The sequence below is a fragment of the Gymnoscopelus braueri genome, assembly GCF_963280865.1.
Source record: "Gymnoscopelus braueri genome assembly, chromosome: 11".
In the NCBI taxonomy this organism is placed as follows: Eukaryota; Metazoa; Chordata; class Actinopteri; order Myctophiformes; family Myctophidae; genus Gymnoscopelus; species Gymnoscopelus braueri.
Window position 1 is genome coordinate 48,026,697 of NC_137613.1, and position 27,840 is coordinate 48,054,536.

A 27,840-nucleotide genomic window follows, 5' to 3' on the forward strand; every position below is an offset into this window, starting at 1 on the left:
AAATTTCACGCAAATCGGTACACATGATCTCTATAGTCATGTGATCAAGACGGATGTGTTTTATTTTTCATATTCCATCCCGATTGGCTAAGATTGACATCTAAAGTTTGCAGTAGTGGCTTGTTTTGAACAAAATGCCGCAAATCATTCTTTTCACGCACATTCACACTATGTTGAGGAGCAAATGCCACCCTTTTAACATTGGCCTGTTATAGCGCCACCAGCAGGTCTAATTTAGAAAATGCCTCAAATCATGAATGCAGTGTCCGATTGCTGTGCAAGGCCTAAGAAGAAATGCCACCCTTTTCACATTGGCCTATTATAGCGCCACCAGGAGGCCACAATAACCTACCTGACCTGGCGGAGACCTGTGCTCTGAGGAGCACTTTTTCTAGTTTCCTCTGAGATGAAGTGGGGTAGAAGTAAAAGTATTGAAAATTGTAAATATACTGAAGAAAGTAAAAATACCTAAAACTTTGACTTAAGTACATGTACTTAGTTACTTTACACCACTGGATTTCACCCCCACCCCTTCATGGTAGGGGTTACATCTGATGGCCACACATCAACTTTTCAAACATTTTGAATCAAAATAGTTCAACCTGTGAAACGTGATGCTGATGTTTGTGTGCTAGAAAGCCAGTGGGATTAGCAGCGAATGCAAATGGCTTTCTCTTGTGATTCCGGATGTCTGGATTTATTTGCATTTCATGCATTGTATCATGGAGTGCTGACTTCATGTCACGAAGCCAGGTATGATGAGGAGGAGTCAGACCCATATTAATCATATTCATAAAAGTTGTAATTTATTTATTTTATGTACACATGACTTTTAAAGATCTTCCTTCAACGGAATTTCAAGCATTCCAGAAAGTTCTTCATATCCACTCAAAGCTGCAGGGATATTGTCATTAGAGGATGGCAGAGTGTGGAGAGTTAAACCAATCTGCGAGCTAGCTATCCAGGAGTCGAACCTAGATATATCTATAGATGGTGGATGTCCCTGAGATCATCCATTAAGGAGATATGACCAAGATATCTCTGCTGTCCGGCCAGAAACAGCTAAATCCAAAATGGTAATTGTTCAGGAAATGAAAAACAAAATATCAATTATTCTGAAAATGAAGAAAACCTTATATTTTTTAAAACAAAGCAATATGCCTCATCAAACTTGGTATTGTGACTTTATATATTATCAGATACTTGCATGTGTCATTATATTATCACCACTTTACCCAAATCCAGCTCAAGTGGAGTTAGGAGTTTTGTCCAAACACAAATCCAGCGCAAGTGGAGTTAGGAGGTTTTGTCCATCATTGATAAGAACAGCTGGCAATGGATCTCAAAGCTCACAACACATCACAACGCATTGTGAGCTTGGAGATCAGCTATGTATGGTGAGCGCCATCCTCATATACTAAGTATATATCAAGCTGAATTCTGTACTTAAACAACTTTTATTTTAACATGCATTGTAAATGGATCTAACTGTTACCACTGTTGTTCTTCTACAGTTGAGTGCAACAAACAATTCTGCCTCAATACTCAATCATGTATTTAACAAAAGCAATCATGGCACACCAACAATAAATAAATGGCATATAAATACAAAATACATTCATGAAAAATAGAATCTGTAGCCTATCAAATCTGTAGCCTACTGCACTAACAATAACAACCACAGTTGAATTTACCTATCATATACCTATCAACATTTTATTATCACACTGTTGTGTGTTGTGTGTTGCGTGTGTGTGGTGGGTGTTTCTTAGTGCTTTAGATTGTCATAAAAGCTGTGAAAGTCTTTTGGCATGATCTCCTTGAGCTCTTGGAGATGTTTGAAACAAACTCCTGCACACACTCATTCTCTGTCCATTAACATTTAAAAAGAAAACACGAGCAGATGACCTTTTTGAAGACACCCTTCTCCTCTTTACTGGGGTGACATCTATCAAACCTTGCACATACATTCTCTTCTCTTCCCAGTTTATGTTCTCCCAAAAGCATTGCAAAATCTTCTCCCTGTCTGCTTCATACAGAGCAGAGCTTCTCTGAAAGCCTGAGAGGAGGGGGGAGTTGTTTGTTTTTGACGGACAGTTTGAGGGTCCAATGGAGTTAGGAGTTTTCGTCAGAGGCGCTTTTTAATACTTTTCATATGTTATTATTTAAAAAAAAATTACACAGATGTAGAGGGGGTTCAATAGCGTTGATTTATGAAAAAAAAAAAATATTAATGAAAATGGAGTTAGCTGGTCCCGGCTGGACATCGACGATATGTTAATTCCATAGAGTCCTAGACATATCTACAGATATTATATTGTCAGTCATTCCCAACACATTTAGGAGACAGAACACTTCATTTTCACCAACCAGTTTTGTCTTTATTAAAATTGTCTCAATGACAAAAATGTAACTTGTTTTTTTTCTTTTTAACTGAGCTCATGTAGATCATCTATATAAGTCCATAACGTATAATGCATTATAAACATATACCAGTAAACATTATGACATTTTATTGTTATAAATCATTATGAATGATTATATTGACAACTGTTTATAATGATACTCTTATTTTTACTATAATGAAATATATTCAAAGCAGACCTTGTTTCATACAGCATATAATAGACTGCAGATATGTCCATGGATGTCCTTTTCTCACTCATAACTGTACAATGTACATGTATGACATATTTAAATGGCCGCCAGAGTACCTACAGTAGTACCTTTTACTTCGACTAATTATCTAACTCTGCTCAGCTCTATTTTTCTGTTCCTCATGTACTAACGAATACCAAAAATAAAGTAGTAGATCTACAAGCTCACAATGTGTCATATATTGCGATCCGTTGTGAGCTTGTAGACTGGCTATTTTTGGTGACAAGATTTTGTGTAGACGGAGAAAAACTAGTGGTCCTAGTATAGACCCTGGTCAACTAAGTATATAGGTTTTAAGTGGTTAAGAAAAGTATTAGCAAACAAAAGAATATTTAAATGTGCAGCTGCATCAGATTGGAATAATTTACCTTTTAAATTAAGCTCATTATTTTGTCTAATCTAATCCATTGGCTGCATGTGAAGGAGTGAGAGAGCTGTTTTGTTTTTAACACTGGCACATTCTCACTCCCAATTTGTCAAATATGGCCACTTGGTCAATAGAAATGCCACGGTGTCATAATTTAATAACTACCCGTGGTAGTACAACAATATAGAATTGGATCGGGCCACCGCTGGCGATGCTACGGTGGTGTCGGACATGACCAAGCGGCCGTATTTAACAAGTCGGGAGTGAGATTGTGTCGGTAATGCCCCTTGTTTATCCATCAAGGCTGTGCAACACACAGTGGAGCTTTAAAGGTATCTTCCAGGTTTGATTTCAGTGTGATGTTACGTAAAAGTTCAAACTTTGACTAAGGTGATGTACAGTTACATGATTGATGTTACAAGATGAGCTCATTGGAGATCCTTCTCTGGGTCCTGATAGTCTCCATTCTATTCACTCTGCCTTGCGTCAGCCCCTGGAACCAGCAACGTTAACGTAATCCATCTCAGTGTTCTCCACTGCTGCTCTCTGCCGTCTAATGACCTAATGAGAAACACAGCAGCACTCAGCTTTAATATAGTACAAGATCAGATCTGTCTCTACAGTCTAATTAGGCTACTTACATTCCAGTCTTGTACTGAATAAAGACATACAGTATAGAGTATACCTTCCAGAGACCATAGCTGATTAACAGCATGCCTATCAGCAACATCAGCACGGTGCCTGAAGCTTTGAAGATGGTCAGATGAGAGTCCGTGGTGGTATCTGTCAGATGAGAGGCCGTGGTGGTATCTGTCAGATGAGAGGCCGTGGTGGTATCTGTCAGATGAGAGGCCGTGGTGGTATCTGTCAGATGAGAGGCCGTGGTGGTATCTGTCAGATGAGAGGCCGTGGTGGTATCTGTCAGATGAGAGGCCGTGGTGGTATCTGTCAGATGAGAGGCCGTGGTGGTCTCTGTCAGATGAGAGGCCGTGGTGGTATCTGTCAGATGAGAGGCCGTGGTGGTATCTGTCAGATGAGAGGCCGTGGTGGTCAGATGAGAGGCCGTGGTGGTATCTGTCAGATGAGAAGCTGTGGTGGTCTCTGTCAGATGAGAGGTGAGAGAAATATGTTGGGATGAGAAAATCACCAAACAAAAATTCCCTTAACCACTTTCACCTTGGTGTACCTTGGGCATGTCATGAGGTGGAAATGTTTCCTATGAATCTGGCGGCAGCCTTTGATGGCTTCCTCTTTCAATTAATGTAGCCACTATTCCTTTAACTTTGAACTTTGAATTATGCTTCCAATTGTAAGGGTTTCTAGGTTTCGGAGGAAGTCCCGGAAGATTCTACAGTGGATTCTACATCACTTCTGAATTGTGCAAGTTAAAACGGTGGTTTGATAGAAATAAATTGTCTTTAAATTTAGCTAAAACTAAATTCATGATATTTAGTAATTATAAAATAGATAATCAAGTAAATATACAAGTAGATGGGGTCGATATTGAAAGAGTTTTTGAAAACAAATTTCTTGGGGTGATAATAGATGATAGAATGAACTGGAAATCTCATATTAAATATATACATACTAAACTATCAAGAAGCATTGCAGTTCTGAGCAAAGCAAAGCATTTTTTGGACTATAAATCACTCCGCATGCTTTACTGTTCCCTGGTGTTACCATATCTAAATTACTGTTCAGAGGTTTGGGGAAATACAAATAAATCTTCACTTAAGTTAGTTATACTTCAAAAAAGAGCTATAAGAACAATACATAAAGCTGGATATCGAGATCATACAAATATATTATTCTTAAATTCAAATCTCTTAAAATGTAGGGATATTATAGAACATAAAACTGCCCTTATAATGTACAAAGCTAGGAATAATCAGCTCCCTGGTAATATCCAGGTGATGTTCTCTGATAGAGAGGGGGGCTATAATTTAAGGGGGGAGTTAAATTTCAAAACTCAAGGTGCCCGGACGACATTAAAATCGTTCTGTATATCTATATGTGGTGTTAAGCTATGGAACAGTATGAATGTGGAACTCAAGCAATGTTCAATGTGATCCGGTTTAAAAAAAGATATAAAGAATGTATTATTATGAGGTATAGGGAGGAAGAATACAGTAATAATCTATAGGTTACTAAGACAATTGTATTGATGATGATATATGTAGATAATAATTATAGAATGTGTAAATACTTGTTTATATGTTACTATGTATATATGTATATGGAAATGTCTATATATGTGTATATATATTTATATTGATTACTTTAATTTAATTTGAAATATTTGGTTTAGTTAAGGGTATACCATGTGGGTATATGATAAAGAATGTGATGATGCTGAAGGAAGCGGAAAGAAGGGGTAGGATCAAATAAGTTTTATACTTCAACCTACTCCTTTTTGAACATGTAAAATTTTTGTTTTGTTGTTGCCTGAGAGGCTGTATTGCAATGTATTGCATTTATTACATTTTTAGTTTTTAACATGTTCAAATAAAGATTCATTCATTCATACTGTACATCACAGTCTCCTGACTTGAGCCCCACAGAAAATCTCTAATGGGATTTGAAGAAAGCGGAACAACGCAAATCCAAGAATATGAGTGAACCGGAGGCCTTTGCACATGGAAGGAATGGGCTAAGATTTCCAGAAGTTGGTGTCTGGCTATGCATCACTTTTGCAGCTGATCATAACAGCAAAAGAGTGCTCTGATAAGTATTACAGTTTGAATCATTCGGAGCCTGCAGTAGTCAAGTAAAGCAATCAAGTAGTAAAGCAATCAAGTGCTAGGAGCCCAGAGTTCACCTTAAACATGAAGAAAAAAACAATATGCATATTCATCATATTTTTTGACTATATAGCCTATCTAAATTATTGATTGATGGATTGATTGATTGGTTGGTTGATGTTTATTTGTATGTTTGTGTGTTTGTTTGTTAGTTTGTTTGTTTATTTATGTATTCATTGAATTCATTCATTCATTTATTTGAAACAATGGCTGTTGCCCTCGGCCCAATACAAATTGAATCTCAGGGAGAATAAAGTTTATCCTTACCCTTCCCAGGCTTCCCCCAGTTGGTCTTGATCAGATCTCGGTCCAGTCTGGTCTTGATATCCTCTGTGACCCCATAGAGCTGAAACACACATTCATACTGGTTCCATTCTTCAACTGAAGACAGGTCCAGGACCAGGTCAACGCTCATCTGGAAGGTTCCATCATTGTTGGGGAGGAGCTCTCCATGGTCCACGTTCTCCTGGAGCTCCTCTCCATCTTTAGCCCAGAACATGATGTGTCTGTCTGGGTAGAAACCTGTAGCGTGACACCTCACTGGAGAGGATGGAGTCTTCTGGAGGAAAGATATAGAGGGAAGCTCTGAGAGACAGAGACAGACAGAGAGACAGACAGACAGACAGACAGACAGACAGACAGACAGACAGACAGACAGACAGACGAAAAAGAGAGGTAGAGACATAGTGAGAGAGCAAGGGAGGGGTTAAGAGAAAGAGAGCGAGAAAGAGAGAGGGAGAGAGACAGATACAGGAGAGAGGGAGAGATGATGGGGGTGTGAGAGCCAATGGGACGATATTATCAGTTATACAGCCTGTGGCCCAAAAGCCCTCAGAGACGTAAGCAAAATGTTCATTTTTCAGGAAATGAAAAAACAAAACAAAAAGTGGAGTTAGGAGGTTTTGTTCATCATTGATAAGAACAGCTGAATGGACCTCCACGCTCACAATGAGGTTGGAAGTCAAAAGGGGGTGGAGCCTGGAGTCAGCAAAACCAGCTAACTCCACCCCCCTTTGGTGGAGTTAGCTGGTTTAGCAGACAGTTTGATGATCCAATGGAGTTAGCTGGTTTTGTCAGAAGCGCTTTTTAATACTTTTCATCGGTTCAATATTTTTTTAACCAACACACAGACGTAAAGGGTGTTCAATAGTACTGATTTGTGAAAAGAAACGTAAAAGCTGAATAATGGAGTTAGCTGGTTTCTGCCGGACAGCAACGATATAATTATTATAATTTGCACTGTATATATTTTCATGAAATGTGTCCTAACTAAGGGGCAGTGGGTGCAATTAACTGCAGGGAGCAGTTAGCTGTTAAGTGTCGTGCTCATTGACCCTTCGACACATTGACTAGGCGGACCGGGGGGATGAACGAGGGACCTTTTGATTCCCAGATGGCCTCAGTCTCTGCCCATTTAGCTCTTCACGCAAGTACAAATAACATCATGTTGTACCTGTTCTCCATAGAGTCTTCTTCCCATAGTTCACATACTTCTTCAGCCATTCAATGCACACATTGGTCAAGTAGTTCTTCAGGCGTGCTAATCCAGCTTTGTCTTGATCCCATCTCTGTTTAGTGATGAAAGCCTGTGGTTTTGGAGCGACCCATGTCTCTCTCTTCAGGTCAAATGAGAGAAAGTCCTCGCCATCATAACCATACTGATTATAACCATCAATGTCTCCAGTCTCATCATCCCACTCACAGCCATACATCCACTGGACGATGTGCACTCCTGAGAGAGAGAGATAGACAGACAGACAGACAGACAGACAGACAGACAGACAGACAGACAGACAGACAGACAGACGCTGCAGTGGTTGGTAGTAACAAGAGAATACCAGACTCTACATCTACATATGCTCCTCACTCACTCGCTCGCTCACTCGTGCACGTGCACGTGCATGTGCGCAGTGGTTGAAAAAGTACTCAATGTTTGACTTAAGTAAATGTATCAATACTGTAATGTAGAAATACTCTGTTACAAGTAAAAGTCTGGAATTCTAAATTTACTTGAGTAAAAGTACAAAATTATTGGTATCAAAATATACTTAAAGTACCAAAAGTAAAAGTACTAAAATCTTTCAAAATAGCAGATCTACAAGATCTGCGATTGCGGCTATTTCCAAATAGCCTAGGTATAAAATTGGGCTAAAGTGGTTAATGTATGTTTTATAATGTAATAATTTATATCTGCAAACTAACTAGTAACTCAAGTTTTCAAATAATTGTAGTGGAGTAAAAGTACAATATTTGCCTCTGAGATGTAGTGGAGTAGAAGTTAAAGTATAAACAATTGGAAATATTCCAGTAAAGTAAAAGTACCTCAAAATTGTACTTAAGTACAGTACTTGAGTAAATGTACTTAGTTACTTTACACCACTGCATGTGCGTGTGCGTGTGTGTGTGTGTGTGTGTGTGTGTGTGTGTGTGTGTGTGTGTGTGTGTGTGTGTGTGTGTGTGATGTTGTGACTATGAAGGAAGTTACAGCTATAAAATGCATTTAGCAGTAACTATGAAGTAAAACATGCAGTACCTCCAGTTTGGTTAAAGCGCTGCTTTGCAATGTCCATGTTGTTCTTGAAGACCTGCTGGGCTCCCACAGCTGTCAGAGTGTTCCTCTCCAGGTACTGAGGGTCATCTGTGGAGGCCTGGCTCATCCAGTCCTGTTTGACAACCACTCTCTGTGTGTTGCTGTCATAGTAAACCATCTGGACGTCATCAACCATCCCAACAATCACAAACTCTGGAAAGTTTGGAACCTCAGAGGACGCAGTGTAGAAGTATGTCAGGGTGTGAGTCACTGTGAAACAAAATGGAAATAATATTTTATAGAAAATCTAACATTATTTAGGCTAATAACAAATATTTTTGTATCATTATGAATGACATGCAATGCAGACAAAAACTTTTCTTTCTTTCTGTATGTTTTTCTTTCTGTCTGTCTGTCTCTCAGTTTTTCTACAAGTTTAACCACTTTCAACCTGGTATCCCTATTTTGGGTATGTTATTTATTAAAAAAGGGTTAAAAAGAAGAAATAAAAGAAATAAAAACAATATCAATTCAAACATTGTAAATCTACAAGCTCACAACACATTGCTCCCAATGCTCATGTTGTGAGCTTGTAGATCTGCTATTTTTGCCAAATCCGAATGTTTGCCTACCTGTATTATGAGTTTATGGCATGTGCAGAATACAGATGTTATGGTTCAATGCTTAAACATAATTTATGTCATCAATTTCACTCCTATTCATATTATGTCTACTTTTCAAGCTTAGATGTATTTCTGTCACAGTGCTAATATGCAGAGCTGGATCCCTGAACGGGCCAAAGGTCATTGGGGTCTTCTATAAATTGTGCAGACTGTTCCAGAAGTCTAAAGGTCATTTCAGACGGGAAGCGGCCGACGCGCCTATGTAATTCATTTTCAATGAGAGGCAGGCGATTATTTGGGACGCGCGGAGAAGTTGAGGGGCGGTGAGGCGAGCGGGCACGGTCCCGTGAAATTCTCACGCTCGTGCTCGTTTGTACACGCGGGCGGCAAGAGCTGGATTGTGGTGAGCTTTTATTTTCCCCGCACTGCGCAGGAGGACAAAACAGCAATGATCGCAGCGCAATCCCCACTGATCCGAGCGGTAACGCCCATGTCCACCGCTCCCCGTCTGTTAAGACCTTTAAACTTCAGAATTAACTGATTCTATACTGCATGGATATTGAAGACCCCCTGTCCCCTTGCACCGCACAAGATGAGAAGGTCCTTTATGTCAGTGTCAGTGTGTGTGTTTTGTGTTGTTCCATAAGCCACTGGCTGTATTAGGCTACAGTAAAACCCTTGCAAACGATCAGTGTTTTGTAGATTCTTTAAGAACACTCTCCCCAGTGTGTTGGTTTCCTTAAATGTAAATACTGTAGACAGTTGTGTAGAGTGTGTGCACATTCAACGTACGTGCACCGCGTAGTTAGCTCTGGCTGTGGCATTGATATGCATTGTGTGTGAGGGGGGCCTAAGACAGCGAGGCTGTCTTAGGCCCAAGGGCCCATAAATAGAGATCTTAACAATTTACAACCTGGTCGACCATATTCTGGGAATGTCATTGTAGCGTTCTGTAATTTTCTTTTCCCAAAATTGAAAATATAAAATCTATTTCACATCACATGCTGATGTGACATGCCATGAGCTTTTATATAGACTATTCTCGCCATGTGACACCATTGTACAACGTATGAAATAGGGCAGTGTGGTTAAACTGCTTAATAGCCAGATTAACAGTTTAAATGAAATAATTGAAGCATGACTTTACCTGGAGATGTGACTTGACAAAACAGCAACAGCAACATAAACTCTTTCATCTTGCTGTCGGTTTGAAAAATCTGAATAAAATGACAGCTCACTGCTGGCCCTCTCCGAGATTCTTGTTAATGTAGGCTAACGTGATTTTCCACTCATCATCACACTTCTCTTCTGAGGTCTGGGGTGACGTGTGTGACGTGTGTGTGTGTGTGTGTGTGTGTGTGTGTGTGTGTGTGTGTGTGTGTGTGTGTGTGTGTGTGTGTGTGTGTGTGCTTGTACTACTAAACCTGTGAGGGCCAAATGACCCCACAAGTATAGTAGAATTTAATAGACATTAGGACCATTAGAAAAGATGATTTGAGTTATAGAGAGAGGTTTACAATTATGAAAATATTCCGGTTGGGGAAAGGGTTAGGATTAGGCTTTTAGCGGTTAGGTTTAGGTTTAGCTATTGGAGTTATGCCAGATTTATACACTTAGTTGTGCGCTGGTGTCGTGCACTCAAAATAGCAGATGTACAAGCTCACAACGCAGCGCTTGTGAACTTGTAGATCTGTAGATAGATTTTTGGCTTCAGGGTTAGGTTTTAAAAAGGCATACAAAAAAATGGCATTCATAAAATCAGCCTCCTAAAATGTTGATGTCCTCACAAGTATAGTACAAACGTGTGTGTGTGTGTGTGTGTGTGTGTGTGTGTGTGTGTGTGTGTGTGTGTGTGTGTGTGTGTGTGTGTGTGTGTGTGTGTGTTTGTTTTAAGTTCACACCTCCCCCCATTAACCGTCATGGTTCCCGTCTTCCTTTCAAACCACAAGCACCTGCACCTCTGTGGTATCGTGATTCGTTTCTGAGGAAACAGTCGTACACGTAAATGCATCTACTGCACAGTATCATGTCAACATGCACACACATGCATCTATGTATCTATATACATACACAGTCACACCTGCACTGTATGCATACTGTGCACGCAGACACATGCACGCACACACACACACACACACACACACACACACACACACACACACATCTATATATACACTGTAAAAAAATGTTTTCAGGAAATAAAAAAAGAACCTGTATTACAATGGATGCAATGTAGTTATAATTTAGTCACAAGCTCTTGTTAATACTTTTCATTGGCTCAATATTTATAAAACCCACAGACAGATTTAACCTCTTTCACTTCAAAATAATTAAAAAAATTGCACATGTGAAACGTCTTTTGTGTGACGCTCTAGTATGACGAAGTAGGGCATTAATTTCCGGTGGAAAAAACAAGAAAAAACGTTGACAAATTTAGATATGAGGTTTCTGCCCGACAGCAACGACATGTAGCTAATGATCAGATAGCGATGGAGAGGAGAGATTATAGAGGAGAGATGAGAGAGATTATGAGAGGAGAGAGAGCGTTATAAGCAGGACCACAATAAGACCATATGAGCCCAGGGGTATGGAGATAGATATTTTGTGGGTTGGAAGACTGGCATAACGACTAAATTGGGGAGAAAAAGGAGTTTATTTTTAGTGCAGATGTGCGCATTACAATTTCAATTTGTAATCTGTATTTCACAGACACCCATTCCTGAATTTGAAGTCACACAAATGCGAAGTCATAGAAAAAATACACACGTGTGAATCAGCGGTTGCTCATTTGTAATGTTACATAATTTGTATTTATGTGGGGTCTTTTTGGTTCAGCTTCTGAAGTTCAGAGGGTCTCAGTTGGCCATATTTTTTTACCTTTGGCTCCTCCGAGTCCCCTGGGCTCTGGGCCTGGGCCCGACAGGCCCATTCAGGGATCCAGCTCTGCCTGTGTAAACTAATTGAAAAGGATTATTCCAGACAGAGATCCCTTCCTTGATCTCCCTCCTGTGTGTATTTTTTAAGTTTGATTTTCTTTTGGTTTTCATAATAGTATGGCTCTGGATCCTTATAGGGTTAATTAATTCATGAACTGTACAGTATATGTGTCACAGTATAATTGGAAAACCAGTCAGATTGAAAACGGTGCACTGGTGCCAAGCGACGCAAAGTCACCTTCAGCCGTCCGAATTATGTAATCGTAAATCATCGTCCCCCTAGTCTCGGTACCTCCGAGATGACATTTCATTTTTTTTACTGTTTTTTCAATTATACTGTATCATATTCATTGCAAATGCTTCAATGCCATTAGCGCATTGATCCAAAGTTGGTTCTGTATTTGTATGACAGCTTTCACCCCAAGACAAAACGTTAACCAAATTCCTTCCGATAAAAAACCTAAATGTCATTGTATTGATTTATTTACCAGGACACTATATGAATTAATCTAAGTATCTTTATTTGAATCACGTTTTTTGCAGACATTTACTTTTTCATCATTTGGTAATAATTTATAATAAGGGTACATGACTTATTAATGAATGCATTAACAAATGCATGACTGCATAAATAACATGTGAATTAATGCATGGCATTTCATAAACTCCCGACCCTCCACATTCATAAATGAATAAGAACAGCAATAATAACTCAACTCATTACATCTGAAGTTGAGTTGATTAATACATGAATTGATAAGTCACTTACCTTAAATATAAAGTGTTACCCAAGTCTCTGTCACTAATGCAGCTAATTGAAAATAAACTGGATGGTAGATTTTCCAAACATTTCTGTACTTAGTACACATTATGCTTTAAACAGTATGCTTTACACATAGCTAATGTAATAATTTATAAAAATGTTCTACCAATGCCTTGTCAATCTCAAAGGTTCTAGTCTAGTCAGTGTGGAACCTTGTCTTCACATTGATGTACAACACACACAAATTCACGCACGCATGCACGCACGCACACACACGCACGCACACAAACACAACCATTGTCAACCCCAAGGCTTTTTATCTTGTCCAAAGCAGTTTGTCCATTTCTGTTTCAATGTAAAAAACCCTTAGGGTTTTAGAGTTGTACTCCTTACATTACCAGCCAAGGTCACAACAGTCCACAGAGTCACTGGTTTGAAGCATAGTGGCTTTAACTTGCCTCCTAGCTACACATTCTCACTTCCAGGTTGTAAAAAGGTGACGAGTGTCAGATGTTTGATGCTTTTCGACATTCCCGGTATTCCCGTGTCACGTGCCTGACGAGGAAATGCTCGTAGCAGGTTGATGTGCCAGTAAAAAAACATTTAAAAACAAGGCAGGCGCGCAGTCAGAAGCAGACGTGAGGCGTGAGCCACGTGACGCACGCCTGAGCAAGACTCTAGCTGAGAGAGACTCTAGCTGAGCGAGTGCCCGCGCTGAGCAGTCTGACGTCCGCTTCTGCGGACTCAGCTCTGTTCGAGTTGCAGGCCGGAAGGGTAAATAATTTCCTCCTCATCAACATGCAGCGCGCAAGAAAAGCCTCTCGCGCCAAAAGTCTGATGCTTGGACAGATGTTGACCAGCTCGTCACTTTAGTACGACCTGGTTGTGAGAATGCATTGGTCCTAGCAGTAAGTCCCACCCGTGTTAAACAGATATTAAACAGCATTTAGAAGAGGGAGAGGTGCGCTGTTCAGATAGGTGTGTTGGGAAGATGCCCGTTGGAGGTCTTGAGCTTCCCATTGCGCATCGCCCCGTTGGGCTGGCCACTGTTTACAGCTGGACCTTTGTGTTTGCTGTTGCTACGAGCTACCTGGCCCCCGCGGAGAGCCTCCTGCTCCGCGATGCTCCCCCGTTCAGAATCCGTGGACGGAGTGTTCGCCTGGGGCGCCGTCCGACTGCGGCATCGCTGCCTGAGACTGTACAGAGCCAACGTGATCAGCAGGCTGAGGCACAGCGCCAACAGCACGGACACCACCACCAGCTCCTGCAGGAGATCGTTTTCCCCACGCAGTCTCACCTCCCTTGCGGCCGACGGATCGTGCCACGTCTTGGTCAAGTTTCTGCCCGTTCCCCTGGTGGTGACGGCCGGCCTCTTAGAAGCCGCCGTTGGGTCCGACTCTCTGGGCCACGTCTGCGTCCGTTTAGGCCAGACCCCCGCGAAGGTGGGAGGTCCGGGCCCTCGTCCCGGGCCGGACGCGGGCCGAGTGGAAGGGACGGGCTGGGTGTGAGGGCGCGTGGGGGCGGCTGTGGTTTGGGGCAGGGGGCTGCTCTTCTGCTTGACCTGGTACACGACCAGGGTCTGCTGGTAGCCGTTCTCAGTGGACAGGCACAGGTAGTGGCCCATGGTCACCGGCGTGGCGATGAAGTGCAGGCTCCCGTCCAGCTGAAGGTAGACGTCCGCGGAGAGGCGGCTGTTGGGGCGCTGCCAGTGACGGCGGGCCAGGCGCGAGGCCTCGGGACATTGCAGCCGCACCACTTCATTCAGGGACACGGACACCAGTTCCCCTGCAGGACAGGCGGCTGACATGACAGAGAACACTTCAATTAGACTCTCATTGCACACATCCAACACATTCTCACAGATAGACGTCAGTTATTGCCGCTCTGTCATTTACACTCATTAATGAGTCACTATGATTTCAATGATTTAAACTACTACTCGAATCAAAGTCAGTCAGCTGCCTCGGTGGATAACCTGGTAGCAGCGCTTAGCTAGTAGCTGTAACATCCCGTGATCAAATCCCATCATTTTATTTTATTTTTATCTCTCCACGTTTTTGTGAGGTTAGGGTTAGGATTAAGGTTAAGGTTAGGTTTAGGCATATCTTTGTGAGGTTAGGGTTAGTTAGGATTAGGGTAAGGTACAGTATAGGTATATTTTTGTGAGGTTAGGGTTATGTTTAGGTTTAGGCATAGTTTTGTCAACATGCGACAACGCCATGGTGTCCCGTCACGTCAAAGCTTGACTTTCAGGGCGTCCCGTCAGGTCAAAACTTGACTTTCAGGGCGTCCCGTTAAGTAAAAACTTGACTTTCAGGGCGTCCTGTCATGTAAAAACTTTACGTTTCAGGGCTACCGAGAGAGCGGCAAAATGTGACGCCTTGGGAGTGAGAACGGGTTGACACATCATGGGTTATTGACCAAATTCACACAGCCGCCATTTTACTCTTATGTCGCGTATCGAGGTGGGTAAGACCAAAATGGCCGTCGTGTGAAACAGCAGAAGCATACAGATCTTTTGTATAATACGTTGTTAAACATGCATGCTGTAGAGGTGCATATCATATCGTTGCTGTCAGGTGGAAACCTTCTATGTCCAAAACTGTTAATTTCCAGGAAATGGGAAAAGATTACCTGTGTTCCAATGGATCTAATATAGTTTTTATTTAGTCACAAGTTCTTCTTAATGCTTTTCATGTTATTTTTATATAAAAACCCACAGACAAACATGTTAATCAATCTCCTTTTGTTAAAAACCTAAATATGCACTTGCTAATTCATCTAATTATCTTTATTTGCATTATCTTTTTTTTCATCAGACATAGCTTATCTTTTTTTTCATCAGACATAGCTTTTTCATCAGCAGTATGATTTATTTCTCCCCACCTTTTTTGGTAATAATTTATAATAAGGGTACATGACTTATTAATTAATGCATGAACAAATGCATGACTGCATACATAACGTGTGAATTAATGCATGGCAATTCATAAACTTCCGAGCCTCCACATTCAAACAACTAATAGCAGCAATGGATTTGATAAGTAACATACCCTAAATATAAAGTGTTACCTTATTCTCTATGAATAATGCAATACAAACTTGATAATGAACAGGTTGGTAGATTTTCCAAAGATTTCTGTACTTAGTACACATTATGCTTTAAACAGTATGCTTTACTGTACACATAGCTAATGTAATAATTTATAAAAGGTTCTAGCAATGCCTTGTCAATCTCAAAGGGTCTGGTCAGTCTTCACATTGGTGTACAACACTTAACGCCACACACACACCACACAGACCACACACGCCACACACACACCACACAGACCACACACACCACACACACACACACACACACACACAGTCAACCCCAAGGCTTTTTATCTTGTCCAAAGCAGTTTGTCCATTTCTGTTTCAATGTAAAAAACACTTAGGGTTTTAGAGTTCTACACACCTTACATTACCAGCCAAGGTCAAAACAGTCCACAGAGTCACTAAACCAGTGACTCTGCATAGTGGCTTTAACTTGCCTCCTAGCTACAAATTCTCACTTACAGGTCGTACAATGGTGACGAGTTGGACAATCTACGGTCGTGTCAGATATTTGATGCTTTTTGACATTCCCGGTATTCCCGTTTCACGTGCCTGACAAAGGAATGCTCGTAAGTGGGTTGATGTGCCAGTAAGAAACTTTTAAAACAAGGCAGGCGTGCAGTCAGAAGCAGACTTGAGCCTCGTGACGCACGCCCAAGCGAGACTCTAGCTCGAGTTGCATACCAATAGGCACGGAAGGGTAAATAATTTCCTCCTCATCAACATGCAGCGCGTGAGAAAAGCCTCTGGCCCCAAACATATGATGCTTGAACAGATGTTGGCCAACTCATCGCTTGAGTACGACCTGGTTGTGAGAATGCGTTGGTCCTAGCAGTGAGAAGGTCAAATGAACAGCATTTGGAAGAGGGAGAGGTGTGCTGTTCAGATGGGTGTGTTGGGCAGATGCCCGTTGGAGGTCTTGAGCGTCCCATTGCGCATCGCCCCGTTGGGCTGGCCACTGTTTACAGCTGGACCTTTGTGTTTGCTGTTGCTGTGAGCTACCTGGCCCCCACGGAGAGCCTCCTGCTCTGCGATGCTCCCCCGTTCAGAATCCCTGGATGGAGTGTTTGCCTGTGGTACCGTCCGACTGCGGCATCGCTGCCTGAGACTGTACAGAGCCAACGTGATCAGCAGGCTGAGGCACAGCGCCAACAGCACGGACACCACCACCAGCTCCTGCAAGTACCGGGGCGCCCGGAGGCCAAAAACAAGATTGTGTTCCCCACGCAGTTCCACCTCCCTTGGGCCCGACGGATCGTGCCACGTCTTGGTCAAGTTTCTGCCCAACACCCTGGTGGTGACGGCCGGCCTCTCAAAAGCCGCCGTTGGGTCCGACTCTCTGGGCCACGTCTGCGTCCGTTTAGGCCAGACCCCCACGAAGGTGGGAGGTCCGGGCCCTCGTCCCGGGCCGGCCGCGGGCTGAGTGGAAGGGACGGGCTGTGTTTGAGGGCGCGTGGGGGCGGCTGTGGTTTGGGGCACTGGGCTGCTCTTCTGCTTGACCTGGTACACGACCAGGGTCTGCTGGTAGCCGTTCTCAGTGGACAGGCAGAGGTAGTGGCCCACAGTCACCGGCGTGGCGATGAAGTGCAGGCTCCCGTCCTCCAGCTGAAGGTAGACGTCCGCGGAGAGGCGGCTGTTGGGGCGCTGCCAGTGGCGGAGGGCCAGGCGCGAGGCCTCGGGACATCGCAGCCGTACCACTTCATTCAGGGACACGGACACCAGTTCCCCTGCAGGACAGGAGGCTGACATGACAGAGACCACTTTAACTAGACTCTCATAGCACACATCATGGGATATTGAGCGGCCATTCTACTCTTAAGTCAATTATGTAAGTAATACCAAAATGGCCGTCGAGTGAAACCTTCGTTCTAATTAAGCCCACTGAACCGAGAGGGAGCAGTGAATCGCATTGGACATGCTGGACGTTCATAGGTACTGCAGCTTATTACGGCCGGGGCCCGAGACATGAACGAGCTAAAACGGTTTTGACCAATGGGCTCGACTCGAGAGCTTGCGCAAGAGCTTGTGCATGGGGCTGCGCATCTCCGTGACGCAAACGCGTCACATAGGACCCAAATAGGCCCCACCCGTCACATTTCCCAACCCAGAAGAAGGGAGTATGCGCTAGGGGAGCAAGTCCATGCAAGTGGATGGGCGGTCATTTCCGGTGCCCTCTCTATTATTTTTAACTCTATGGTTCCAATGGGTCCAATATAGTTATTATTTAGTCACATGTTCTTCTTGATGCTTTTCATTTATTAATATTTTCATAAAAAAACACAAGACAGACTTAATGACCTCGAACCTAGCCTCCCTATTTTGGCATGTCATTATAGCCACAAAAAAAACTCCAAATGTTCCTAAATAGCAAAAACAGAAAAACAGAAGTATAAAGTAGGGAATTAATTTATGGAGAGAAAAAAAAAGAGAGAAAAAAACAGAAATAAATAGAAAATAAAGTCTAAAATATGGAGAAAGGTTTCTACCTGACATTTAACCTGTACACTGGTCATCAGCCAAACTAATGCGGACTGATACACATACAATGTGTACAGTACACAATATGATGGACATATTGTTCACAAATTCACAGACTGTAACGGTGCTGGTGTGGTGCAGGTTGATGGTCACCTGTGGGCAGCTTGTGTGGTCCATGCCTGGCCCTGGGGCTGAGAGCAACACCGTTGCACACCTCTTCAATGTTGGCGTTGTCCACATCCTGGCCTCTGGTGAAGGGTTACATTAATAATACATTTTAGTTGTAATAAATGCCCTTTACTTTTGAAACAAACTTTAAAGTGGTACAGAGTAAACATTTTGCATGAAAACACAAAAAAAACTGAAATAACTAGGAAGAAATTGTTAAAAGTTATAAAGATACAAAATGTAATAATTAAATAAAATAAAGTCAAAGAAAGGCATTGATAAGGTACAGCTACACAAATGTCTTTGTACTTTTTTTGTACAATACAACCCCCCTCTCTTTACACTATCACTGTGCTATATATTAATACTTTAAATCTGCCTGTATTATAGAAGCATAATAACATTGACATGAAAACCCTGGCAAAAGGGGCAATAATCATTGGCACAAAATAAAGCATTATAATTCTGTGCATTCATGTTCAAAGAGCTTAAAATAAACGTTATCTGTATGCATAGTTATTGAGTGCATTTATTTGTTTTCCTTTAGGGCTTAAATAATTACAATAGAATAGTACTTAAGTTCTACATATCAAACAAGCAAGTAGACACATCAACAAAGGCATACTAGGTAACGTTTTCAACAAAAATAAAGTTAAATTGTATATATTTTGTGAGTGGCAAAAGTTTCACAACACCCACTCCATGAATTTCACCCCCGGAAGCCTTTTATTTATATATTTACTATTGAACGGTGAAGGGGGGGACTTTCCCGGGAAAATGACGTCATCTGGCCGGAAAACGGAGGCGGAAATGCACTGGTTTCCTGTTTGGCCAGGAACTACCGAAACGGTTTCCTGTTTGGCCAGGAACTAGCGCGCTAATAACAAAAAGGAACCTCACGCTGATTTTAAGAGAATGTAGGATTGGAAGATCGAAAAAGAACAGAAAAAGAAAGCACAGCTCATGGTAACTAATGCTCCACTGGCTAAGAGAAACGATCCGTAGATAGTATAAAACAATTAAAAGATCGCTTTTTGAAACGCTTCCGGCTTCCGGTGAAAACGAATGGAATTCTGGGTAATCGAGGACTACGGAAATTGTATGCAGTGACGGTAGTGACCAGCAGAGGTTGCTAAAAATCGTTATTTGTGATTTTGCATTGTACAACTTTAACATTTTAAATCAGTTGTGTTACTGTTAATTAATGTGAGTTAGTAGTCATTCTGTTTGCTGGATCCACCAGTATAAAAAGACAGCATATGATACTCACACATTGAGCTTGAAGGTGGCTGCTTCCACGCAGGTGTCAGTGTCAGGGTCCCAGCCACAGAAGGGGTCTCGAGCCAGCACACACTGGGCACAGCTCCAGTAGAAAGAACAGTTGGCCACTGGGACCCTCACCACGCCCTCTGATGTGCCCACAAATACCATGCCCTGTGGGTGGTAGGACCCCAATTAACATTCAGCATTCAATGGTAATGTGTGCATGTAAACACTTGATCTCTATTATCCCTATGTTGGTGCAAACATCTGGCAACCGTAGTCTATTTTTGCAGAAGACATTTGGTGTGTGTGTGGGAGGGAGGGGGGGGGAGACGCAATATAGATGATTGTCTAGAGAAGAGAATACCTTGGCTATGGAGAGTTGAAGGTTCTTAACAGACTGAGGTTGTTTGAAGACCTGGATCTCCTCAATGATGTGGGGTCCTTTCTCCAGCAGAACCGCTTTGTGGAGGAAACCAGATTCTAAAAGGAAAACAAGAAATCTAAATGAGCCGCTTTGTGGAGAAGAAAGAACAAATTAAGTTTTGAGCAGAGACATCCATGTGAATACTGGCTTTCCCAAACGTACTGTCAATACAGGATATATACAAGTAAGACGTGCGAACGCGGGAAGCGAACGCTTTGAACTTGCCATCCGGCCTGAAATATGCACAAATGACATGGAATTCTTAGATATCCCAATAGCTGAACTCGTCTAGATGCTTATAGATGTGTACTTTTTTACTGTAGCTGCTATATATATATTGCAGTCTGGCGCACTCTGGCGGCTGCACACAGGCAGTGCAGGCAGTGCACACTGCACACAGACACACACGGACACACAAGCCGAGCACGGTTTCATAGTAAGCTCCACTTGCGCGGAGGCGCGCGCCTCCTTCCGCTGCGTTCGCAACCAACATCCTCATTGGTATAAAACTCAAATGTAACCAACAGGACCCGTCCATTTGTACACTCTCAGAGATAAATAACACTGAGAATGGTATCAAATGGGGGTCTGGCTTAATGCATATCAAACTGGGGGTCCTTGAAATGCAAAAGATTGAGAATCACTGGTATAGTCCCTCTCTACTTGTGAGCAAAAAAGAATGTTATTAGCCAAATTCCAATGCCCAAATCTCTACTTACTCACTCACTCACTCCACACTCAGTACTCCGGCTTTAACCCAAAAATCATTCGTATCCCAAATGGTAATTCGCTTTTGGAGGAGCCGAGACCGGGCAGAGAGTGAGCTCACCAAGGCGCCAGGGCTGTCATGATTATGAAATTTACTTATGGCGATTAATTGTCATACAATTGCAATTAACGATTTAATTGTGTGGCAACAAAAGTTGCACAGGGCAGATATGACAAGAGCTTAAATACACAAAGAAATGAACGATACAACAATCAAAATAAATAATATATTATTTCCAAAATACGCCATATTCAATATTTTTTACTAAAAAAAAATTATACAATAGTGGAAATAGTCGATCTACAAGCTCACAACGCGTTGCATCGTAACGCGTTGTGAGCTTTGTAGATCTGCCATTTCCTCTATTTTTGAAAATGTTTCAAAATGTATGAACCGTTCTCAACATGTAAACGATTATGATGATTATGCAAAATAATTGCAATTATCTCAAATAATTGCGATTAGGCGAATTCTTGTTCGCTTCTCCGGAAATGCTGACTGCCTATCTACCTGTGAGCAGAAAGAGAACAGTGTAGTCCCTCCCGTTGGCGGCCTGGACCCACTGTGCAGCCAGGTGGCTGTAGGACTGGTCAGGTGACACCATGGTCAGACTGCGTCCCACTGGCCACACGCTTTCATCAGCCAGGAAGTTCTCTTTGACAAAGCGAAGGGTGTTGTCTGAGGCGTTGTGGAGGCCGCACTGGGTAGAAAGAGAGCAATGATTAGAATCCGGCAAAAAAAAAATCACTTAAATCCGACTTTTTTTCACTCTTATTTGATGTGATGTGATGTGATGTGATGTGATGTGATGTGATGTGATGTGATGTGATGTGATGTGATGTGATGTGATGTGATGTGATGTGATGTGATGTGATGTGATGTGATGTGATGTGATGTGATGTGGTGTGGTGTGGTGTGGTGTGGTGTGGTGTGTGTGTGTGTGTGTGTGTGTGTGTGTACAGAGACACACACACTACACAACTACAGAGAGCACTTTAATACCAAGCAGCAATGCAAGACTAAGAACTCTGTTTCCTCTGGTGATCCAGCTAAGGACATACCCACGGATTGGTTGTTGGAGGATTTCGAACAACTTGGGATGTCCAAAGACGAGGCAGAAAGTATTTTGCTGTCTCTGCTGCCATATGTGGCGGAGCCGCCGCTACTTGGAGTGCTGAGTGACATGCGTGTTGTATCATGAGGACATATCCATGAGTTTGTGAATGTAACCTTTACTTTACTGCACCTAAAATATTTGTGTCCCTGTATGCTTTCTCTATGTGTGGACATAAATAAATTGCTAAACTGCGTTTTCTTTTCGTTTTTTTAATAGTAATTGTTTCCAATTAGGTAATATTTGTTTCTTAGGATATTTAAATGTTGCAAAAAGGATAATAGTTTATCAATCTTCTTGTAAGTTTGGCAAAACGTAATATACAGTACATAGAAAACACAGCAACATTATATGTATTTATTTTATGAACGGGACACATCCAAACCATTCAGCAGTTTAGGGAATAATAACTCTTTAAAGACTTTATGTTATTATGAACCCCTGACACCAGCTGTTCTATGAAGCGATACTGCCATCTGCAGGCTGAACACCTTAAATGTAGAAACCAGCCTAGACATAAACATTATGTGTATAGCAATGACGGTCCTGTGAAAAGGGCCACTTGTGATCGTGTTGGGGGGGTGGTGGGGGTTGCCAGATAATGGCAGCCCCTATAGATGATGCACATCTTGTTTATGCATAACTTTCTTGCAACCACAGAACATGTGGAAGACAGTACTGTATCATTCAACGTGTCTGTGTCTTTCTTTGGTCTAATTATTCTTTACGTGTTTTTATCGATTGGTAGAGAATGAGATGGCGGTTACCTCTCCTGGATTTGCGATTTTCTCTTGCACTCGTGAGCTCCACCGCAACGTGTCCCGATTCAAGACCTTGTAGTTGCCAGAGAAAACCGCTTTGATGTCACTGAGGCTGAACGCACACACTGCAGACCGGCCAGAGTTCACTGACCTTAACAGGGGACAAACAGAGACATGTGGTGGATCAATGGAGTAAAGCACACATCATGCCATGCTGTTAACAACCCAGACAGAAATGATGTAATCTGAAAACTATCAATCATTTGTATAAGCATGACTAAAAATTAAGCATTATTATTTCCCCAAGGGGACAATAAACAAAATAATAATAATAATAATAATTATTATTATTATTATTATAATTATTATAAATCAAATCATGCTATAATTAAAGCGGCACTATCTAGCCTTTTTAATTAATAAAATGTAATTTTGTCGAATCTGTATTGTAGAGATATGTTAATACAATATAACTTATACAATTGGGGTGGTTGTATTTTGTCTCCCTGCTCTTCTATTGAGACATTTAGATGGTGTCAAAGGTCATGTCTCACCTAGACCCAGGATCTCAAATGAATTTTGAGGAAACCGGGTTCAAATCCGGGGTAGAATAGGAAACTTACATAGTGCAGCTTTAAACCAAAAAAAATTAAATTAAATAAAAAAAGAAATAAAGGAAAATATATATATTTTAGATCTGTTTACTCACCACTGAGAACGGAAGATGCCATAAAACATTGTGTCGTGCACGGGGGCTCCCTCTGGTGGCAGTAGGGTGACAACATCTTCGATGACATTGTAGGGCAGCTCGTTGTCAGACTGGCAGAGCAGCTGAGCTTTAGCGAACGTGGTCCATCGTCTCTGCAGGGTCCGCTGGCCCCCCACGTCACTCTGACATCGAGGAAGACAAAAACACACACTTACACAAACTACAATAACACACACTTAAAATCTTTATTTATACATACATAGCCAAGTTTACACAAAGCAATTCATTAATGACGAAATGAAAGCATAGGAAAAGAAGGAAACACTCGATAAGAAGAGGTAAAACGAGGTATAAAATAGAACAAACTAATAAAAAATGCTTCTAATAATATATCGGCGCTGTTGAGCAGAAACCTTGTCCAAAAGTGTTACTTTTCAGAACATTTTAAAAAGAACCTGTGTTCCATTGGATCCAATATAGTAAATCCCACAAACAAAAGCACATTGTGACGCGTTGTGAGCTTGTAGATCTGCTTTTTCGCTACTTTTGCGCATCACTCTTGTACGACCAAGCAGGGCATTAATTTACGTTTGAATTATATTTAAGGTGAAATATGGTGATACAAGGTTTAACAAAATTTAAATATGCCAATTGTAAACTGGAAAATTGTAAAATGGTGCTGTCATTCATACCGTGCAGATCTGGGCAATGCGAGAAACTGTGAATTTATCAATGAAGTCGTACTCTCTGCCCACTTCACTGAAGAAGAAATACACTTTCTCCTCACTGGGGATGGAACTGGAGCTGATGAAAGTTGGATCTACAAGTTAAGTAGAGTTTCACGTTATGTTGGCACAATATTAAACATCCATCAAGGTTAAAATGACAAAAACACCACATTCTTTCCACCCAGTCTAGCCCAGCTGTGTTTGTGGGTTGTGGAGGGAGTGATTTTAAAGCAGAGTAGTAACCATCCCACACGTGGTTGTCTACAGTGTAGTCTACTGTCTACACCAGTCTACACCATCCCCAATACCAACAATATGGGTGGGCACTGGGCACTGATATGAACACTAGTGTCCCTATTCTGGGCATGCCATAATAGGCGAACATTCAACGAAACTAGCCAATCTACTGTACAAACTCAAAACGTATCAAGTTGCAACGTGCTGTGAGCTTGTAGATCGGCTACTTTCGATTAAGGGATTTGGTGAAGAGGGGGGAAAAGGAGTGGGTCTAGTACAAACCCTTGGGGTCAACAAAGTATATCGTTGCTGTCCGGCAGGAACCAGCTAACTCCATTTTTACGCTTTTGCATTTTTTTCCCCATAAATCAGTGCTATTGAACACCCTTTACGTCTGTGTGTTCGTAAAAAAAAATATTAAAAAGTGCTTCTGACAAAAGCAGCTAACTCCATTGGATCCTCAAACTTTCTGCTAAACCAGCTAACTCCAGTCTCCAGCTAACTCCTTTTGACCTCCAACCTCATTGTGAGCTTGGAGGTACATTCAGCTGTTCTTATCAATGATGAACAAAACCTCCCAACTCCATTTTTGTTTTGTTTTTTTCATTTCCTGAAAAATGAACATTTTGGAGTTAGCTGGTTCCTGCCGGACAGCAGAGATACAGAGTTTAAGTGGTCAATATATCAACTGTGAATTGACAAGCAATGACAGCATTATGTGTCTTTGTTTTTTGTTTTTCTTGGTAAGTGTGAATAAAATAATGTGATGCATCTGTCATGAGACAGCCGACTCACCCTCCAGCCAGCCCAACGTATCGTCCAGTTTGAGGTCAACATGGCTGCCCACGCTGAGGTGTCTGGAGATCACCGGCCGGTTCCCTCTGTAGTCTGCTACTGTTCCAGTATATAACTCTCCATCTGAAAACACACATCAACACTGTAGTCTGCTACTGTTCCAGTATATAACTCTCCATCTGAAAACACACTTCAACACTGTAGTCTGCTACTGTTCCAGTATATAACTCTCCATCTGAAAACACACATCAACACTGTAGTCTGCTACTGTTCCAGTATGTAACACATGACATTCCACTGTCACCATCTACACCACTGAAATTATATGTCTCCCCGGGACACAAACTTCTGAAAATAGCAGATCTACAAGCAAGTTGTGAGCTTGTATTTCTGCTATTTTGAAATTCACTAGTTTCTTTTTTTCTAATTCATGGTATTTTCCCTTTTTAAATGAAAATCTTTAGAAAAATGTTTGAATTTGTTTTTAATTTATGAAAAATTCTGAGAATGTTGTTTGTAGGAAACGAAAAAAAGGGATGTTTACTCGCGACCCATACAAATGTTTCCGCGACCCGCAAATGGGTCCCGACCCAGTGTTTGGGAAACAGTTATCTACACTACACTGACATACTGTATGTGTCACCTCAACATGGCATTCGTTTTCACCATGACATTTTACCATTTTGAAGCATAAAGCTTCTGTTGTTGTTTTGTGGCTAACGTGCCGGCAAAATCGAACTAACCACTTCACCATGTTACTGGGCATTTCTCTGGGCGTTTCTCACAACACGTCATGCATGCTTAGTCTGGTTTTCTCGACCACAAATGTACAGAACGTGATTTAGATATCATGGTAATTAGACAGATGCTAGGTTCATGGTTGGCCTGGTATCCTAGTTGCTTGAGGCACTGCACTGTTCTCTCTATGCTTGTGATTAACTAAGTTGTTTATTGTAAGTCACTCTGGATAAGCGTGTCTGCTAAATGCGTGAGTTTGTGAGTTTATATATCGGCTATTATCAGCGCACGTGACTGTGTCGATCCATATAGCGGCTCATTGTCTGTGCAGGGAAACTGCTTTGAATAGGCAGGCTCTCATCGGACCCCCCAGGCCCCCATAACAATTTCTCCTCAGAGCTACACAAATCACGCACATTACCTGTTTTGTATTAAAAACGCCGATTTGCGACGAAAAGCGACATGTTTACATGCCTGTCATATGGACCATGTCTTACCCACAGTGATGGCAGTGTTGCGTTGGTAGGGATCATACGGACAGCGACCTCTTCCTTCCTCTGGCTTGAGGCTCGTCATTGACAGCATCTCTGTGGTCTGAGGATTCATGACAGACAAATAACAGATGATGAGGATCAAAGATGCATGATTAACACTGTCATGATGCATTCAATTATTCACTTAACATCTCTGAAATGGATTTCTATTACATTCATAAACGACAGCTCTTCATAGAAGGGATCAACATTTGACAACTGACCACTGTATTTACTGAGTCAATCACCCAGAGAATAAAATTCCTTCAACACCCGGCAGCACGAAAATGCACATCACACCTAACAGAGCTACAAGCATCCTTAGCATGAGTCTCAAGTTATGAAATAGATGTTCACAGGAAGTACAACCGTTGTAAATAAAGTCCATATTTCAATAAGGAACACGATGTCTTACGATGTAGGTGCAGCGCGGGCTGAAGGCGAAGGTTCCACAGGCGTACAGGTGTGTCGAGTTAACGAACTGCAGCACTCGGATGAAGTTGGGACAATCCATCTGGAAATGGAGCAGAAAATCAGAAAAATTAATCCAAAGGGTTTGTCACCTCTGAGGAACCCTGTACATGTGACACATCAACATGTCTCCTAATGACGGGCATCTAAAACCAACGCATTTTCACACCACAGCTTGTAGATCTGCTAGTTTTGGCGAATCGGTTTGTGTAGTGAAATAAGTACCAAATGCACTCTTTACAGGTCAGTTTTATCAAGTATAGAGGGTTTAAGTGGTACTGAATTTGCATCTCAACAAAAGCTAATTCATCCTAGTGTATGACGGAGGACTTCACAATGAATTAAAATCTCAGCGATATGATTATTGTGAACGTTTTTTTATCACGATAATAACGATTATTGTCCCATCCCAACTCATCACCCCTATTACAACCTGTGGGTGAGAATATGTAGCTAAAACATGTCCTCCCAATTTACATTACAGTCATTTAGCAGACGCTTTTATCCAAAGCGACTCACAATAAGTGCATTCAACATAGGTAGGGAACAAAACTACTAATCACCAGAAGTCTTAAGTGCATTTCCTGCAAAAACAAGCAACCAAGAGTATACCTAGCGCTAAGTTAAAAGTGCAATATATCAGCTACCTACTTTCTTAAACAGATGAGACAAAATAGCAAAATCAAATGAGCACGAGCTAAAACAAATAAGTGTATCGACTAAACAAGATCCAATAAAACAATACAAAAATAAAACAAGAGTTCGTACAACTAGTTAACAACAAGTAGGCCAGGCAAAGAGGAAGGGTAGTGTTTCCTGAAGAGGTGGGTTTTCAGCCAGCGGCGAAAGATGGGCAGTGACTCTGCTGTCCTGAC

The 27,840-nt window shown here is 41.7% G+C and overlaps 2 protein-coding genes across 3 annotated transcripts in view; both read right to left on the bottom strand.

The window, feature by feature from the left end:
* Positions 1-3,511: 3,511 nt before the first annotated feature.
* Positions 3,512-10,227, bottom strand: LOC308095690 (class I histocompatibility antigen, F10 alpha chain-like; the record flags this gene model as incomplete). Its single annotated transcript, XM_080442733.1, has 6 exons — positions 10,127-10,227; positions 8,360-8,626; positions 7,280-7,558; positions 6,094-6,411; positions 3,711-4,126; positions 3,512-3,586 (listed from the first exon to the last, which is right to left on the bottom strand). The coding sequence occupies exons 1-6, from the start codon at positions 10,173-10,175 to the stop codon at positions 3,512-3,514; spliced, it is 1,404 nt and encodes a 467-aa protein (XP_080298859.1). The 5' UTR covers positions 10,176-10,227.
* A 2,278-nt stretch (positions 10,228-12,505) lies between these two features.
* The window catches only part of sema4ab (sema domain, immunoglobulin domain (Ig), transmembrane domain (TM) and short cytoplasmic domain, (semaphorin) 4Ab), a 32,430-nt gene continuing 17,095 nt past the window's right edge, over positions 12,506-27,840 (bottom strand). Inside the window, exons 5-15 of one of the 2 annotated variants that reach the window (XM_080442806.1) lie at positions 26,910-27,008; positions 26,459-26,555; positions 25,224-25,346; positions 24,156-24,283; positions 23,464-23,645; positions 22,761-22,905; positions 21,390-21,579; positions 20,051-20,166; positions 19,691-19,854; positions 18,406-18,500; positions 12,506-14,478 (exon numbers count right to left, since the gene is read on the bottom strand). In XM_080442806.1, the coding sequence (XP_080298932.1) occupies positions 13,649-14,478; positions 18,406-18,500; positions 19,691-19,854; positions 20,051-20,166; positions 21,390-21,579; positions 22,761-22,905; positions 23,464-23,645; positions 24,156-24,283; positions 25,224-25,346; positions 26,459-26,555; positions 26,910-27,008 (2,169 nt within the window). In that variant the 3' untranslated portion in view covers positions 12,506-13,648. Of the gene's footprint in view, positions 14,479-16,157; positions 17,517-18,405; positions 18,501-19,690; positions 19,855-20,050; positions 20,167-21,389; positions 21,580-22,760; positions 22,906-23,463; positions 23,646-24,155; positions 24,284-25,223; positions 25,347-26,458; positions 26,556-26,909; positions 27,009-27,840 lie in introns of those variants that run through there. The other variant, XM_080442805.1, reaches the window with a different exon arrangement.